General features: G+C 41.9%; 1 protein-coding gene across 1 annotated transcript; it reads right to left on the bottom strand.

Moving 5' to 3' along the window:
• Positions 1-1,257: 1,257 nt before the first annotated feature.
• rce1a (Ras converting CAAX endopeptidase 1a) lies at positions 1,258-18,745 on the bottom strand. The gene is made up of 8 exons (XM_040047160.1): positions 18,547-18,745; positions 13,826-13,928; positions 13,642-13,725; positions 12,209-12,287; positions 11,943-12,110; positions 10,619-10,690; positions 10,470-10,532; positions 1,258-7,801 (listed from the first exon to the last, which is right to left on the bottom strand). The coding sequence occupies exons 1-8, from the start codon at positions 18,714-18,716 to the stop codon at positions 7,578-7,580; spliced, it is 963 nt and encodes a 320-aa protein (XP_039903094.1). The 5' UTR covers positions 18,717-18,745; the 3' UTR covers positions 1,258-7,577.
• Between the last annotated feature and the right edge of the window lie 47 nt (positions 18,746-18,792).

Below are 18,792 nucleotides of genomic sequence, written 5' to 3' on the forward strand. Positions count from 1 at the left end.
CGGCCGTCTGCTCCCTGCTATCTAAAATATATCAGGACACTGGAGTAAACTCTCGACCGTCTCACACTTCTGATAATCAGTTTTCTGTGTGACGTTTATTCAGCTGTGTGAAAACTATAACTTTAATCTCAGCCAAACCGATTTCCTCAGGATCAAATAAAACACTGAAAAAGCCAAACAATAACGTTTTTAATTTTCTGGTGGAAGTGTCTAAAAATGACAGTCTTCATTAATCCCATGCAAACGTACACTGTCCAGAACAACCTGACATACTACAGAACAATAACATGACTCATTTCACAGATTGGAGTGTAAAGAAATTAAATACACATATTCAAAGGACCAGACTGATTCTGTTCTACAGATTGATGAAACTCCTAAACTCTTCATCCACTTTGAATGTGGATACCCTCAAATTAAAGCGTCTGTGGTCGACACATTATGTCCATGTCCATTAAATAACTCTACTTGGAATGTGACTCAGTAAACAAGTAAAAAAACAAAAGTCAGGTCCATATATATTTGGACACTGACACAACTGTGCACCCATTTTCTTACCTGAGCTTCATCATGAGCTTTTGGGTACTACCAGGAAAAATGAAACCATGGATAGAAGCAGCTGCTGCTGTCACTACATCTCAATATATCCTGTCAAGGAAACGGATTTTGCCTTGACGGGGTGGCTGTAGTAGCTCAGGAGGTAGAGCAGGTCATCTACTGATCGTTGGATTTCTAGACATGCTAAAGGAAGGTAGAATTACCGTATTTTCCAGATTATAAGGCGCATGAAGTGAAACAAAACTCATTCTTCTTACTACCTCTACTTCCGTACCATTGATTCATTAATGCTGAGTTCTCTATTCCCATTTTCTGGACCTGAAAACAGGGTTTGATCTTTGGTTTCATTCTATAATACTGGACTTATGTTTCTACGAAGGTTTGAACGTTGAGAGTTTAAACAAGAGAGAAAAGTGTGAAAATGTTCGTGCCTGTCTGAGAAAAGTCTATAAAGTGTGTAGTGAGGGGTTTTACAGCCTTAAAACATCTATAATAATTGTAAAGAATTAAGTTGGCTACTTCGTGGATTTCACCCATCGGATGTTATTTTTAGAACGTAACTCCCGCGATAAACGAGGGACCGCTGTGTAGGATACAGTACTTTGTCTTTTTTTAAAGCAAGACAGTCCCTTTGATCCAACGACAAAGAACAAGATTACTTAACAGTCAATGTTTAAGAGACAAAAGCACAGACGCTGGCAGTTTTATAAAACGACATTCTTTATTTACAAATTTATATTTTGCAGTAAATGCAAAATTCCTGTAAAAGACTGTTGTACTAAAACATGGTTCTGTAGCCTCTAACTGTAAAACAAGTGGGACACAGTGAGCATAAAATACATGCACATATCTGTACACTGTCACCAAAATACATCTGATTACAAAATATAGTGCTCGATACAAATATCTGGAGTTTGGATTCAGCAGATGTCTCAGATTTCACATATGCACGTGTGAAACAATCTTCCTTTGCATTTCTGTATGAAAATAAGGAGCTGTTTAAGCAAAAATAGACTCTGCCTTCCACCTATTCTTTCACATGTACAGGTTGTGCATCTTCAGTAGCAAATACTCACTATTGGCTGAGGAAGTATTTTTCTCCAACAACAGTAAAAAACAAACAAACCAAAACAAGAAAGAAAAACAAACAAACAAAAGCCTCAAACCAGTGCTTCAGTCTGATCATCAATCCCACATCTTCAAGCTAATGTCAGTGGGAGGAAAGTGAAACACTTGCAGTCAAACCAAGACGAGGAGAAAATACTACAACTATTTGCTCTCAGAGAGAATAATTAGATGGAAACTGCTGCTTCCACCTGGTATGAAGGGTATATCCAGTCTCTGTGAGGTAACGTCAGAGGCAAGACAGTGAATCAAACCAGGACAGGATCTGTACTCACACTACACATGCTCACAAAGAACTATAACTGATGCTACCGGCCCCCAGCATGCGTATGCATTTGTTGATTTGATGTGTGAGTGGCCACATAACTGAGCAGTTGCAGAAACCATGTTTCAGCTTTTATTTCAGGACGTGTCGCCTCATTTCATGGGTTGCATTTTCATTTTGGGTAAAGCCAGGAAATCTGGGATTCATTCAGTCGGGATTAGGAGAGTACTGATTATCAGTTTGCATATATAAATATATTCTTACAGCAGTCGATCTATACAGCACTTAAATCAAAAAGTAAATTTTAAAATAACTGCATGCTTTTCCTGATTTTAAACCCTAACTCTGAACATAACCTGGTCTTAATCAGTTTATGTGTTTGCACTAAGATGCTAGTGATTTAACCCAGTAAAATAGATCCCCCATGTGTAACTGTGACTCTGTATCTCAGGTCAGGTCATGCACCAACTGGAAGGTTGGTGGTTCGTTCCCGGGCCATCTCAGTCTGTATGCTTAGACATGACACTGAAAACCAATTTGTTCTCCAATAAATGATTGAATTGAATTTTAGAGCTGGTGTGAATGAGGCATGTTGTGCTCCAGTCGAGTGGAAAAGCACTATATAAGAACCAGTCTGTTAATGATGCCGGTATTACTGGAACATGTTTACATCCTCTGGGCTCAAGTAGTGCAAGCCAGTAAGACCAAATTTGTGCTGAGTTTTTCTTAAGATTCTGAAAGTTTCACAGTTTATTATATATTATTAATAATCCTATTTCTGCATAGAGGTAGGCCCAGAATTAGACAAGAGTTTTTGTAATGTTGCTTCTGTTTACTTCAGTGAATCAAGTGGATTTTAATCAAACAGTCAAGTTATAGATTTTCAGCTATAATTCAAAGGTCTTACCCAAAGTATCGCATCGTGTTTAGAAATGACAGACATGTTTACATGTAGCAGCTCATTCTTCTGTCAACGACAGAAACATGAAACACTTGATTTTATAGATTTTTTCTAATGAACGCATTAAAGCCATACATCCAAAATAATAAATAATCAAGTATCTAACTCTCAGGCTGTTACTTTCATCCTCTGGGTTCGATCAAGTTAAACTAGCTGTAGAAGCAGTGGCTCATCTGGCATGTTTGTGGCAGAAGGGAAACTGCATGCCTCTATCATACAGGATCTTCAAAAGAAAATGTTAGCAAGCAAACTTGACGACTTAAACTTTAAAGCACCTTGAGGCAACTGTTGTTGTGATTTGGAGCCATATAAATAAAACTGAACTGAATTGAATCTACTTTTAGAAATATATTAAACACAGGATGGGATGTTCTGCATTGACACCCTTCCTTTCAATACTCAACATCTGGCTTGTTAGCCTTAATGTTCACTCTGCAGAGGTGTGGAGTGCAGCTTTAACTGTTCAGATATCTGTCTGTCACTGTTGTTGGCAACACATTTACATAAAGAATGTCATTTTATAGAGACACACAGATGAGGACAAACATATTTTCAGTTTGTCTTTTTTGACAAAGCATTGGATTTTCAAAATAGCATTTTTAAATTCTTTAGAAAGCACATATTACTTCTATTTGCACATAAAAACAGAATCAAAGTTCAATGTAGTTATCCCCCTAACAAACTGACTTTATTGGGCCCCTGCACAAAGCCCCGCTCTGCAAAGATGTGCTTTAACTTCTTATAAAACTGAGAGTCATCTTCTGACTTATACACAGACTTTAGCGAGGGCTCGAGTCGTCAAACATCACACCAAAATGAAAAGAAAGACTTGAGGAGAAGAATGGTTGATGCTCACAAAGCAGGAGATGGCTATACAAAGTAATGACTGGGTTTCAAAACTGGCATAAGAAGTATGATCGAGAAACTCAAGGAGAACCACACAGCGCACAAATAAAACACGGTAGACGAGGAGGTTCAAAGACCATTTCAAAGACTCTGGAAAGGAAACTAGTAAAAGATGTTCTCAAGACCGCGGAACAACTGCCAGGACTCTAGACTTAGCCAAGCTTGGAATCAGTAAAGGACTGCAGACCAAGAAAAAGCCAGACTGAAGTAATCGAAGGAGAACCCTGAGAAAAATGGTGCATGCTGCAAATATGCTCTTTGACCAGATTAGATGAAATTGGAGCGCTCTGGTCACAAAGACCACACACCCCAAGGGACACCATCCCTGCAGTCAAACATCATGCTGCGGGGCTGCTTCAGTGTGTCTGGAACTGGGAATCTTGTCAAGGAAGGAATCATGAAGAAGGATGTTTCTGACTGCTTGAGTTAAAGCACAACTCAAGCAGTCAGCAGCAAAACTGGACCTGGGTCATTGTTTCATCTTCCAACACGACAGCCCAAACCATACAGTGCTCGTTGTGAAGACCAAAACAAATACTAACAAGCTGGGGACAATCGTTCCTGCCCTTATCTGTAAATGCAACTGAATTGACTGGCATGCATTGTTTGTGGATTGACTCTTGTAAATTGATATTACTAAAAGGATCGTGAGTAAATCACCCAGCACAGTGTGTGACTTGATTACCAGACTGGATCCAATTTGAATTAAGTCTTCCTTCACGAGGCTACTGGACTCTGCACACTATTTTGTATTACCGGAAAATAAAATAATTATATAATCTTCTAGACCTTTCAGTAAAATGTAAGAAAAAACTCACAATTCAACATTAATAAAAAGTTCAGGCGCTGTGTTTTGGAACAGGGCGGATCATAACATCAATGTGAAACTGACGCACAGGCCAGCACTGTTTCTATTCAGCAGTTATACAAATAAACTGGGGTAAGTAGTCAAATATTTCACCACACAGCCACATGGAAACTGGCAGACGGTGTGTCTAGTGGTGCCTCCTAAATATTGTAACTGGTTGTGTAGTACTGGGAGCAATAAGTACACAACCAGAGTTGTTCACGTTGTTGTGGAGGAATTTTAGCCCATTCTTCTATGCAAAATTGTTTTAATTCACACACAATGAAAGGTTTTCGACCACCAACAGCGTCGTTACAGGTCATGTTGCTCACTCTGAAGCAACAAAGCAGCCCTGACAGTTACACCACCACCACCACCCATGTTTGACTGTTGGCGTGATGTTATTTGTAGGAAATTAAGTGTTAGTTTTACACCTGATATACTGAGAGGGTAGTCTTCCAAAAGGCTTGACTTTTTGTCTCACAGGTGCACAAACTATTTTCCCAGAAGTATTTGTGGTTGTTTAGGTCAGCCCTCGTTTCCACCTCTGAACTTTCCCACAGAGGCCATTTTTTCCTCTTTTTGTATTCTTCAATGACGAACACTGACCTGAACTGAGGAAAGTCAGGCCTGCAATTCTTTAGATGTTGTTCTGGGTTCTTTTGTTTCCTCCCGGGTGAGTCATTGATGCACTCTTGGTCTAATATTAGTAGGCTGGCCACTCTGGGAAGGTTCACCACTGCTCCAAGTTTTCTATAATAGTGAATATCAGGTGTGCATGTCGCTTTTTACATGCCTGGACTGAACAGAGCAATCAAGCACTTATGAGTCAAAGTAGGAAGCAGACAAGGAGATAAGTTAGAGGGAAATGATTTTTCAGTACCAGATGACTGATGCCATCGGGATGATAAACAGAACTGAAAGGTCCTTTGTTCCTTACAATCAGTTCATTCTGCATTTCCCAAAGTGCTTCGCTGCCCTCGACTGACAGCTTCAGGGAGGTAAGGCCAAGACAAAACACGCCACATGAAAAATGTTTGGAATTAGATACGAACAAAAATGGCATATTTCACTGACTGAAGATCAATCTACAAGCTTTTCCATACGTAGGACTTATTGCTGAAGGTCAGAGCAATCTACTTTGTCTTCACAGTAAGAGTGCAGCTTTGTGTCTTCAAGTTTTCTGGGTTTTTGTTTAGTTGTTTGTTTTCTCCAGTCTCACATTAGCTTTAACCTGTTACTGGTTTACTAGTGGACATGAAGCAAGCAGAGACACTGGGCGACTGTACCAGTCTGTCACTAAGAACAAGCGTCAGGGCACACTGTTGTGTCACAGAAGTCTGGTGCAAACAGCTAAAGCTTGAGTTTGATTGCTGTAACTATTCTCTCGTGATTATTCTTAATCATGCACAGGTCAGGTAATAGTTAAACCACTTTGCACTTTAATGAAATGTACCTCTGTACATTGCACATTGTGCCATTCAGGGTTCAATTCAGGAGTTTCCCAGTTGGGGCTTATCATCTTATTAGTCACTGACTGGTCACAGATGCTACTCTCTTTAAAAATACCAGCTGCTGCCAGAGCTACTTATAGATGCACATTTGCTATCAAACCTCCGACCCTGAGGTCAAGCTCACTGAGAATCAAACTCTTTCAGTATTTTTAGTAGACGCACCAACTGTATCAATTTGAAAATCCTAGACGACTTAGTTATGATATAGTTTTTGTGTTCACAAGAGTGTTAGAGAACCTGACCTCTGACCTTGAGGTCACTGAGATTTACTCAAAGCTTCCTGTTTACTTGGGTTTTATTCAGTTTTTGCTGAATGTATTTGTTTGGCTTCAATATGATGTAAAAATAAGTGGTTTACATAATCTGGTTTATTTAAGAGGGCGCCATCAACAGCGACAATCCTGAGTGCTTGTATTTCTGCCCGCTGATGGCGAACGATGGTTAAAACAGCGACAAACCTTTTGTCCTTTGGGCATGTACTGGTGACTAATTTCAGCAACACTGACTAGCTCTTGTTTGTAGTAAAGCTGTGTTCACGTTGCTTGCTTCTCTCTTAAATTATGCCCAAAGTGTTTTATTTAGTTGAAGCTAAATTAAATGAGTCCTACTCAGTCTGCACACATACGATGTAGGAAAGTCTAAGAAATCTCATTTTAAACAGAGACTAGATTACAAACTGGAACCTGCCGTGGAAAACTGGCACGAAAGTGAAAATAATTAGCAACTGATGTGAGCAACATAGCAATCACTCTGCATATACGCAATATACAACGGACTATTAGTTGAAAATATAAATTAGTCATGTTTCTCACAAACAACGAGCCAGGTGAAAGGAGCAGGAAGTACGTTTGTTTCCAACCTGTCCTGTGATGTCAGTGAGGTGATTGCAGCCATCGTAATAATGAAAACATGAGGTGCAGCAAACCAGACTCACGGGAAACGAGTCAGACCGAATGGAGTCCATCACAGAGTATACTGTGGTACCTTATCACAGAGTATACTGTGGTACCAGCATTCTAAGGAGAACTTGCTCATCTGTGTTATGTCAGTTCTGCTGCACTATCCTGTATCTGTGTGGCAGTGTAGGACACATTAGCTGTCTTTGGAAATCGACTGTCCCAGTTTATTCTCAGCTTAGTCTCAGCAACGCGACTCTAACGTCTGCACACCATGAGAACCAGTTACAGGACTGGTGCCACATAAATACAGACAAACAAAGTGTCTACAGACCGAGGAACGGGTCTACAGAGTTCCTCCCCTCTCTGTGACAACAGAGTCGTCACTGTTGGCCCAACAGACCTTAACTCTTAACGCTAATGAGGAAAAAAAAAAAAGTCAAAAAAGCAAAAACACCCTCAATTACTTCTTGACAACAGTAGAAATGTGAGGGTGGGACAAGGATCAGGAGAGGCAGGAGGAACTGGGAAAGGAGGTGAGGGTGCAGACTGGGAGGCTGTAATAGGAGGGGTCGGTGAAGGGGAACAGAAGGAGAAAGAAGAGGAGGACCCCCAGCAAATAGGAGGAGAGGACAGTGAGTCGGTAAGGGTGCTCCAGAGCTGTGCTGATGGCAGGGAAACCCATGTAGTTACAGAAGGAGTGGCAAAGTACCGGACCAATCAGGTGGCCTGTAACAGACAGAAAAAACAGCCATTTACTCCCACTGGTTGACAGCGTTACAGCTTCCTTCAGCTTCTCATTCAGCTGTGACAGACGAAAAACAAATGCTTTGATTTAAAAATAATCCTTTAAATCCTGTAACTGAAAATATTAAAACTGTGTTTTAAAGACAGAAGAGAACATTTTGGACAAGAGGAAAGAATTTTAGATAATCAGCTAACGTGCAGCTTGGACACCAAACTGCTGAGTGATGAAGAGTATAGTTTATATACAGAAGAGACCGCTCTCATCCAACTGCCGGCCTGTAACCTACCTCAGTACCACAGTACGATGAACAGGCACACTCAATACATGAGCTACTGGTAGACGGAGCAGTTGCTCCACACTGCAAGGCCACACTGGCCACCCTGTGCACTGTGTGACACTTTAAACACTCATCCAAGGCCAATGACACCAACGTCCAGCACATAAGTGCTACAGCAAATTTAAAAATTACTTCATCACACTTATTAACTTAATGTCTCTAAATCCCGCACATATAATATTGCTGGAGACAAGGATAAACTATGACGCAGGCTTGTGGGACAAGCTGCAGGCTGCAGTGTCCCGAACAGTTAACTACATATATCATAGGCCTTTATATACGACTGTTTAATATGGAAAACATTTTATTTTTAGGTTTTACTCAATTACAGTGGTATGCAAAAGTTAATTATAAGTTAATAAGTTAATAATTTTCATGTTTCTCCTTCAGAAATCGCTGGTTGTTTGGATCAGTAATTTCATTTAAACACAATATTTGAGAAGTGAAATGAAGTTTACAGGATTTACAGAAAGTTTGCAATAGTTACTTCAACTAATTTAGGCAGGTGCATAAATGTGGGCACCCTCGCTGTTTTATTGGTTTGGATGCCTTCAGCACTCATTATTGAAACATAAAATTTGTTTGGTAAGCTCATTGACCCTTGACCTACATACACAGATGAATCCAGCCATGAGAAAGCGTATTTAGGGTGGCTAGTTGCAAGTTTTTCTCCTCTTTGCATCTCCTCTCGAGAGCAGCAACATGGGAGCCTCAGCTCTCAAATGACCTGAAAACAAACCATGTTCAACATCATGGTTTAGGGGAAGGATACAAAAAGCTATCACCTCCACTGGGAGGAATATAGTGAGGAAATGGAAGACCACAGGCACAGTTCTAGTTAAGGCCGGAAGTGACAGGTCAAGGAAAACCTTAGATAAGCAGAGGCGATGGATGGTGAGAACAGTCAGAGTCAACCCACACACCAAATAGAGTCACTGTGCATCGTTCAACTATTCAGCGCACTTTACACAGGAGACGCTGTATGGGAGAGTAAAGCAGAAGAAGCCTTTTCTGCACACATGCCACAAACGGAGCCGCTTGAGGTTTGCTAAAGCACATTTGGACAAGCCAGCTTCATTTTGGAATAAAGTGCTGTGGACTGATGAGACTAAAATTGAGTTATCTGGGCATAACAAGAGGTGGTATGCATGGCAGAAACAGTACACAGCATTCAAAGAGAAACACCTGCTGCCCACAGTAAACTGTGGTGGTGCTTCCATCATGCTGTGGGGCTGTGCCCAGTGCAGGGACTGGGAATCTTGTTAAAGTTGAGGGTCGCATGGATTCCACTCAGTATCAGCAGATTCTTGAGAACAATGTTCAAGAATCAGTCACAAAGTTGAAGTTGCACCGGTGCTGGATCTTTCAACAAGACAACAACCCGAAACAATGCTCAGAACCCACTAAGGCGTTCATGCAGAGGAACAAGTCCAACGCTCTGGAACGGCCATCTCAGCCCAGACCTGAATGTTATTGAAAATCTGTGGTGTGAGTTAAAGAGAGCTGTCCGTGCTCGGAAACCATCAAACCTGACTGAACTGGAGACGTTTTGTAAAGACGAAAGGTCCAAAATACCTTCAACCAGAATCCAGGCTCTCATTGGAAGCTATAAGAAGTGTTTGGAGGGGTTATTTCTGCAAAGGTGGATCTCCTAAATATTGATGTATTTTTTCTGTTGGGGTGCCCAGATATAAGCACCTGCCTGATTTAGTTTAAGTAGCTATTGCACACTTCCTGTAAATCCTAGAAACTTCGTTTCACTTCTCAAATATCACTGTGTTCGTCTGCTATATGATATATTTAAATGAAACTGCTGATCCAAACAACCAATCATTTATGAAGGAAAATCATGAAAAGGGTGCCCAAACTTTTGCATGTCACCATATATGGCAAATCAAACTTGTCCATATTCAGTAAACCTTCAATTATTTAGTAACTGTACAAACCCCTCTGTGTGGTCCACAACAGGAAAAAACATCCAGTGCACTTCAACGTTGAAAGCTATGCACAAATGATCTTAAATCCTCTTTCACATACAGCAGATATATTTTTCCCAGTAATGCACATCTGTTGGCTCATACGATGGCTGACCTGTGCATTTTATTTTAAAATGACGTACTGGTAAGTTTCTTTCATTTAGTTTATCTCAGGTTAATTGCTGCTTCAGGACTGATGACAGACAACATTTCTGTAAACGCTCTTAAGCCCAGGCTTGGACAGCCCGGCTCAGAAAACCCAAACTTAATCATACCACCCAGCGCCGGGCCGACGGGACGCTCCAAGAACAAGAATAGTGAAGGAAAGCCTCTTACCTGTTCTGATGAAGATGAAGGCTGTGTAGGCTCCAAACACTGCCGTGTAGGAAAACTGAAACACTGGTGCAAAACAGAAGAACAGAAGTGCATCTTCCTGCTATCCTGTGATGAAGTCACAATAAACGCAGTGAAAAAGATGTTCTCACCTGCAGAGAGGAAAATACCCAACAGAGTGCCCTGTCTGAACCTCAGCAACTCAATCACATGGTGGAAGTGAGCTGGAAGAGAGGACAGAGCAGGCACTCAGACATGCTGCAACTTCAACACAGACATTATTGGAACACACTCTGTATTATTTATTATACACACTGCTACTTCCAATCAACACAAAAGTTAGGGGGAAAAAACTTTCCAAAAAGCACTCAAAGTCGTGGCTTCTTTGTTTGACTTGTGCTCTTACAGCAGCGATATCGTCTGAGTGGCGACACCATCGTTCAGAAGAAAACTGCAGGGGCTTCCTGCGCTGTAATGGTGGGTATAAAGGCTAGTGTCCTGTAAACAGGGTAGCGACAGAGCTCAGATTTTGCCTGTAAGTCTGGAGAGGATGAACCAGGCAGTGATCAGACTACAGCAGATGGAGGACAGAGGTGCTTTTGTCCCTGGTAGGACAGTTCATGTGCTGGCTGAATTCTCATGTCTGACGTTTACTCTGTTAAGTAACAATGAGCAGGGAGTCCGGGTGTTGTCCTCAGTGTTCGGTATATGATGCTTTGCTAACACAGGCCTAACAAGGTGAACTCCTGTGGAGTATGAAATGATTTAAACTCAGTGATAATGGTCTCTAGGTGAGGGACTGCATGTTTCTTTCCCAACACTGCCCCATCTAAACACCAACCTTTGTTTATATACAAACAGATTTCGCCTCCTCTTTTCACAAGCAGCCGGGGATGTAGTCACCTAGCTAGCTTTTAGTGAAGCACAAAGTTCAGAGCTGCTGCTCCTCCAGCTAAGAGCTAAACACTCTGGGTGGCACTGACTCGGCCTGCAGTAACAGCGAGGAATCCTGGAGTCATTTTTGAGAAGGACACATCTTTCAATATTAAACAAATATGCAGAGCTGCTTTCTTCCATTGGTGCAATATTTTGTAAATTAGAAGCTTGTGTATTTATTTCTTCTTAGCTGGTTTTACTGTAATTCATAATTACAGTAAAACCAGTAAAAAAACAATTTAACACAATTAACGCATCTGGAGTGCAGAATGACTCAAAATCCCTGAAATGTTTCTGTAAACACATTTCGGGCAGTTTGTCCAAGCAGTTACCTTCGAACATGCAGGCGGCAGTTGATCTGGTAGTGACGGGCAGCTGAACCAGTCAACTCAATATGGAAGATGATAAACGCACATCGGCCCTCTCGATGGGACATTTGAGTATTTATTTCAGCACTTTGTGACGTTTTTAAAACGACTGAATAATAACAGAAAAATAAATAAACAACTTGTGGCTAAGCTGGAAAAAACTTGCACTCACCCACTCCGAAAAAGAGGGGGCAGGTTATGATAGCGGTAGAAGGACCAGCACAGGGCACCAACATGGGCAACATGCATGCTCTGAACACCAGCTCCTCAGTTAGCGGCGCCACCACTTGATTCCTCAGCCACCGCATATCGTTGGCACACAACATCCAGAACCACGGGTCTAGAGGAAGAAGCGAGAGCAACAGGTGTAAACCAAATTTAGAAACAGATCTAAAATCATGAATCAAGAATAAAACACAGCACAGCTTGTTGGCTCACCAAAGGCCACCCGGATCCCATCGGTGAAGCTCCACGGACAATCCATGGCCAACTGCATGAGTGGGCCCAGAAACAGGACCTGCAGCACATGGCCAGACAAATAAAAGTACTTCCAAATATTTGAGATGTTGCTGCCATTATCAGAGCTGCATATCAAATGTATGTTTTCTCCTCTGTCCACATAATTTCATTCAGCAGTGTAATTGTGAGCACTGACTGAATGACAGTAAAGGAACCTGAATCTGAAAGTCAAACAAATCCGAGCATCTGTGTCTTTCTTGCATCTCGAGTTTCTCACCTGACTCAAACCATTGTTTTAGCATTCCTACTGCACACGTCACCACTGTCTCGCTGTCCTCATACTTCACTGGAACTCGTGATTTCCTCATGTGGGGCCACAGTTCCTTCTCATCATAAGCTTTCTATACATCCACAAAGACAGTACGACTCCTGACCTTCTTTATACTTCAACAACACTCTGAAAACATCACATCTGTCGTGTTATCTCTCAACATGAAGCCCTCGCCCTGATCACTGATCATCACCTCTCTTCATAACCGAACATCAATAATTTTTCCCATAGCTTCATGATATGGTTCATCAACTTTGTCCCTCCATAGTTACAACAGCTCTGCACATCGCCCTTGTTCTTGAAAACCATCACTTCTCTATCTCTAGGTATCCTCCCACTTTCCAAGACTGTGCTAAATACTTGTGTTAAAAGGTTCACTGAAATCTCTTCTGGACATCCACACACCCCCACAGACATGTCATCTAGACCAGCTGCCAGCGTTGCCCTCGCTGTCCTCCATCCATCCTCTTCACTCTCCTTTTTCTTTCCTCCAGCTCCTCAAGAGGTTCCACCTCTTCAGTACATTCGTTCAAGACTCTCTATGACTCTGTCTAGCCACATGGTAGAAGTCCTTTTCTCCTTCCTCAGTGTCAAGCCTCACATGTGAGTCACTATAAGCCTTTTTGTTTTTGCCACCAGCCTGTTTGTTGAACACATAGACTCTGGGTATTTCCGCCTCCTTTCTTCATCTCTCTGGCTACTTTTCTGTTGTGGTTGTAGGTGAATGTAAGTACGAATGAAAGCAACACTAAAACATTTAACTACAGATTCACAGTTCTCAGTATATTTGTATAAATATCACATTTGTGAATCTTTTTAGGTTGAAAAAAAGTGTGTGAACATTAATAAAGTAACAATTTAAATTATTATTTGAAATAGTTTCTATACATTCTCATATTTTGCTCTGAGTGACATTACAAGGACACAAAAGTGTGCATGTTTCCCACAACTGATGTTTTCATCATTCAAACTAAAGAAAAATAAATGTTTTCTTTCCCAAAATATTCCAATCAAGCAGTTTAACGATGAACATGTACTAACCCAGTAGTAATGTTAGGTAAGCACATTGGCTGTTTCTTACCATGGTGAGGAGCAGAGGAAGTATAATGGCAGGAATGAGGCCTTCAAACCGGATCCCCATGAGAACCAGCAAAGACGGGCCATTCTGACACACAAATGAAAACAGAAAGTGTGATACAACGCAGCACAAAATGTCCATCCCGAGGGACTGGAACACAGCACAGTTATCCAAGATCTCAACTCACCACGACGCCTGCAGATTCTCTCCACGCCCACACAAACAGGGGCGACAGACCTGACACAATCAGGACGCTGGTGAAGCGTCTCTTTATGACAGCAGGATGGTCCCTGAGGACAGGGGACACGCACAGAACGTTATCCCAAGCACACAAGCAGGAGATACGAACAGCTTCTGTGCGCTGATAAGATGGAGGCGCTTTGGTTTAATAATGCACACATAGAGAAGCACATTAAAATCCTCCAACCAATAACAAATCTGCAAATGTAAAGTGATGCGTCGCAGACACACTCTGGTATCAATGTGAATGATAAAAGCTGTGCTGCACGGAGTCGTGCTGAAGACAGAAACAACCCAAAAGTTTTCAGGTTCATTTCAGCCCCATTCAGTCTTACTGATACATCTATAACTCACAACAGCAGTTGCCTGGCAGGATTTATATTGTAATAAAACTATTTAAACAGCGAGCTGTGAAACGGTTTTTTCATGCTTTAAAGTTGCCCATTTAAATGGTAACTGGTAAGTGGGCTGGTTCTTATACAGCGTTTTCTACTCTGAGCACTCAAAAAACCGTCTGCAAGCGCCACAGTTTTCAGTGTCTAATTTAGTGGTCGTTGTGATCCGGGAGGTGTGTGAGCTGTGGAAGCATGCATCACACGGTCACTGCAATTTACATCCATTCAGTTGGTGCTGAATACAATACAACAACGTTTTAAATCAGATTTCAGGTTTCTCCACCACAGCCCCCCCCTCCCTCCTTCTCCTCTCACACCTGTGTCATTAATCTGAGTACAAATGAAGCAGGTGTTGACATTGTGGAAAACATCCTGTACCAAAAATGAAGTGTCCAGCTGAACTGAATGCCTACAGAGCAGTGGCCCCCACATCATGAAAACCTTGGAACAGCTGATTCTACACCGACTGTGACTTCAGGTCAACAACATACGAGACCCCCGTCCTCTACATGCTTCACCGTGCCCGAGCTCATCTGGAGAAATCTGGCACTCATGTGATCTTTGACAAGCTCACAGAGATTACAGACTACCTGACAGAAAGACCACAGTCAGGTTGGAAAACTGTGTTTCTGGAACATTAATGAGCAGCACGGGGGCAACACAGGGGACTGTCCTGGCTCTGTCCCCTTTCACATCGCGTACAGCAGACTTCAAATACCATTCGGAGTCCTGCCACATCCAGAAACACTCAGATGATACTGCCATTGTGCTGTGTTTTAACAATGGACAGAATTCTGAATATAAGGATCCTGTAAAAGTCACAAAAACGACCTCATGTTGAACACCTGTAAGATGAAGGAAATGATAGTAGAATTTAAAAGATTCAGGCCTCCTCTCCAGCCTGTGAAAGTCTTTGGGCTGGACATAGAAATATCTAGGGTTACACATAGGTAACAAACCACACTACTCCCTAAATACAGAAAAAATATACAAAAAAGGGCAGAGTTGGCGCTTGTTGCTAAGGAAACTAAGATCTCTTAACATCTGCAGTACAGATGTTCCTTCAGTCTGTGGGGGCAGGTGTGCTGTTCTAGTCTGAGCAGGGATGGAAATCGAGAAGCGGTCCCTAGTAGTTCAAGTCTTTGTTAGTCTTCTTGTCAGTTCAGCTCATCGGTTCCACTGGCACTTACACTACAATCAGCTGATTTCAGTTGATTAGTGGTACAGTCTACATATTTTTATGGCACAAAAAGACAAGAGCGCGATGTGTGAGACAGAAGCACCTCGTTATGCTGCTAACACAGCGTTGGCATCTTCACAGACGGCTCGCTGCGCCTAAGCTATCCAAGAAGACAGAGGAGTTAAAAAGCTGAGTGAATGCTGATCCGAGCCCAGCAGCCAGACCTTGACCTTCAACTGGTAGCAAAAGCAGTGATGAGCAGTCGGGCTCATGTTTGTAAATCACTGTGGTGATCGTTTTAAAGCAGCAGTGCAGGTTGCTTTAAAACCTGCAGGTTTTAGGTCTCACCCTGGGTCAACACACCTGAATCAGAGGATTTGTTCATTACCAGGCCTCTGGAGAACTTCAAGGATCAAGGACACGTCTAAAACCTGCAGGACACCAGCCCTCGAGGCCTGGAGTTCCCCACTCGTGCTTTAAAGTCTCCTTTTTTGGTTGATGGTTTTCATCTTTGCTTTGTGGTCATACTTACATTCTAAAGGAGGACACACACATGATCTTTCTCTAATAGAGATTTGTGGTGGTGCCTGGGTCAGTTTACAGTTAAGAGGTAATTATCAGACAATTCATTTCAGACCATTTTACAGAGAAAGTAACACAGCAAAGAGCGTAAAAGTTACTTTTACCTGGAGTACTTAAGTAATGTACTGCATTATCTCTAAGAGCAGTGTTCTGTGTAATAGATCGCTATTTTGAGTAATGACCCAAACACAACAAAGAGGGTAAATACCTCCAGCATGCACAAACTTCTGACCACAGCGTGCAGACTAACGCCTGTAAATGTCTCGAGGGAACCAGTGAGAATCCACTTAACACAATCAATAAGTGATATCTGTGAATCACTAGACACTTATCAATTCCCATCACTATGAATGGAGTGGTGGTGACGATGAGCTGCCACAGTCTCTGCTACATTAGTACCATCACAGACAGACATTTGCTAAATGTTGGACGTTACTGTCAGTGCAACATTTTTCTCCCAGAACAGTTGTTAAACCAAACAGGAGGGTGGAGGCCAGCGTTTTGGTGCATTAGCTTTGTGCCATCCACTTGTTATGACTCTGTGGGCAGGTGTAAGCAGCTGCTCTCTACACCTGTGCAAACACAGTAGATAAGAGGGGAAGAAACAGGAGAGTTTCTATTGTCTAAGGAGCTGGGAAACAAAGGTGTCTGGACTTCTTTAATCCCGTGCATCTTATGGTCCGAAAAATACATATTTGATTTTTTTATTTGGCACAAAGCAGTTTAATGTTGCAAAGCAGCTCTTTTTAACTTCAGTGGATATTATACATGGTTATGCTCAGGATATGTCAGCACATTTCTACTGGAAATGCCTTTTGGTTAAACTGTCAGCAAGGAATTTGCATTTGCACTGTTAAATGTTTATACAGCTTTAATGCACATAAAAAACAGCTGCTTGTTTAAATGAAAATAAATGGATGGTGGGGGTTTTTGCGCGAGTAAAGTTGTGGAGTTTTATTTTGTCTCGCAGAAATTATATCGTCAGTTATAATGTTATTGCAAATTTTCAAATATATATTGTGATATATATTTTTGGCCATGTCGCCCTGCTCTAGTAGCAAGGAGACATATGGCGTAGCACTATACAGCTCATCTATCTTTGTACAGTCTCACGACTGCTATGAACCACTCACCATTCAGTCCTGGAACAAACACTTTTCCCTAGGAACAAGCAGAGAGTCACTGACGGGTCTTAGGCCCATTTGACTGGCGCTTTAGTAATCAGCTTCACAACTACTACCAGAAACCACACACAAGTGGTTAGAGAAGCTGCATTTTCTTTCCCTATATGACTGGGGCCAGCTAATATGAACATCGCAGTATAGTCCTGTGGCGTTTGCTATTCACAATGATAGGTGACAGGATACATGCATCTTTACACACAGTGACACTTAAGACATCATCTAGTCTCTGCCCTGGTCCATTTTGAGTGGCAACATAATTCAACACAACTTCAAAGTAAAGCCTGAGCCAGGCGCTTGTGATATAGTGGAGCATGAACATTTTGTAGTACAGGTATCACTTAGCTGCAGAATGAACCAAGGACTCATTTTTCCTCACAGAAAGGAATCCATTATTTTTTGTGCAAACTTCTGCATTGTTAGATTTTTGCCTCGACTGCCATCAAGTCGTTGCCAAATAGGATTCCATAAATTTAGCAGCCCTATTTTGTAGCCATTCAAATTTCAAGATCCCCTGATACAAGCACAGGAACGAAAGAAAAACAATCAGAGTCAAGCAAAACAAAGAAAATATTTCTTTTGCAATTGGCCACTTTGTTATTAAATACTTGCTCTGGCCCAGAATCTGACAACTGTTGCATCCATATATGCCCTTGTCAGATGACAGGAAATTCTTTGTGCATCTGTGAGTGAAAAACTGAACCAAGTTTTACTTCAAGTTTAAAAAACACCCTGAGAAAAGAAGCTGTCCTAGTCTACAGCGGGGGTGGAGAACTCCAGGCCTCTAAGGCCCATCTCCTGCAGGTTTTAGGTCTCACCCTGGGTCAACACACCTGAATCAAATGATTCATTCATTACCAGGCCTGGAGAAGTTCAAGAGAGGTTGAAGAGTCGTTTAGCCACTTAAATCAGCTGTGTTCAAGGACACATGTAAAACCTGGTCTGCAGTGTGCCCAGGTGGAGGTGAAGTAGCAACAGCCCTGGAAGCTCCTCACAGGTTAATCCAGTCAGAAACAAGGAAGCTGTCATTGCTTCATTACTGCACTGGTAGCCACACACTGTGACATGAGTACTGAAGGTTATCATAGAAGATACATTTCCTCAATAAAACGAACGGAACCGCGTGAAAAATCTCACTTGCAGATGCCACCAGCCTTTCTTCAGTGACTCTTTAACATGCTCCACAAACATGCAGACTGATCAGTTATTTCTAATGAAATATTAATTCAAACTTGATGCAAACTTCAGTATGGGTAAATAATACAGGAATGAAAGCAGTTCACTGACTCTCCTTTCAAATAAGCCCCACTATAAAGCGTATGTAGCTCACCTCGGCAGGTGACTCCTCCACACATATAAGCTGCCAACATAAAAACAAGCCAGCATCAGACAGAACAGCACTGACAACCAACACAGGCCGTCGGGAGGGACCAGCTCTCCACTGCTGTGCTGCATCTTCTCTGTCAAAAAGTTGGCTGGTAAATCATCTTCCTCTGTCATAATGAAGGCGAGCCAGGACTAACCCAAACAGCTGCTAGGAACCAGAGGTGCTGCTGGGTCATTTACCAAGACGAAA

This window comes from Simochromis diagramma, unplaced genomic scaffold (genome assembly GCF_900408965.1).
Source record: "Simochromis diagramma unplaced genomic scaffold, fSimDia1.1 OVJJ01000113.1, whole genome shotgun sequence".
Taxonomy (NCBI): Eukaryota; Metazoa; Chordata; class Actinopteri; order Cichliformes; family Cichlidae; genus Simochromis; species Simochromis diagramma.

Coding starts and splice junctions, on each gene's coding strand:
- rce1a (XM_040047160.1), bottom strand. CDS start 18,716: ATGACAGAGGAAGATGATTTACCAGCCAACTTTTTGACAGAGAAGATG. Junction 13,726..13,825: donor GAGAATCTGCAGGCGTCGTG/GTGAGTTGAGAT, acceptor TTTGTGTGTCAG/AATGGCCCGTCTTTGCTGGT. Junction 7,802..10,469: donor CTTCATCTTCATCAGAACAG/GTAAGAGGCTTT, acceptor TGTCTGTTACAG/GCCACCTGATTGGTCCGGTA.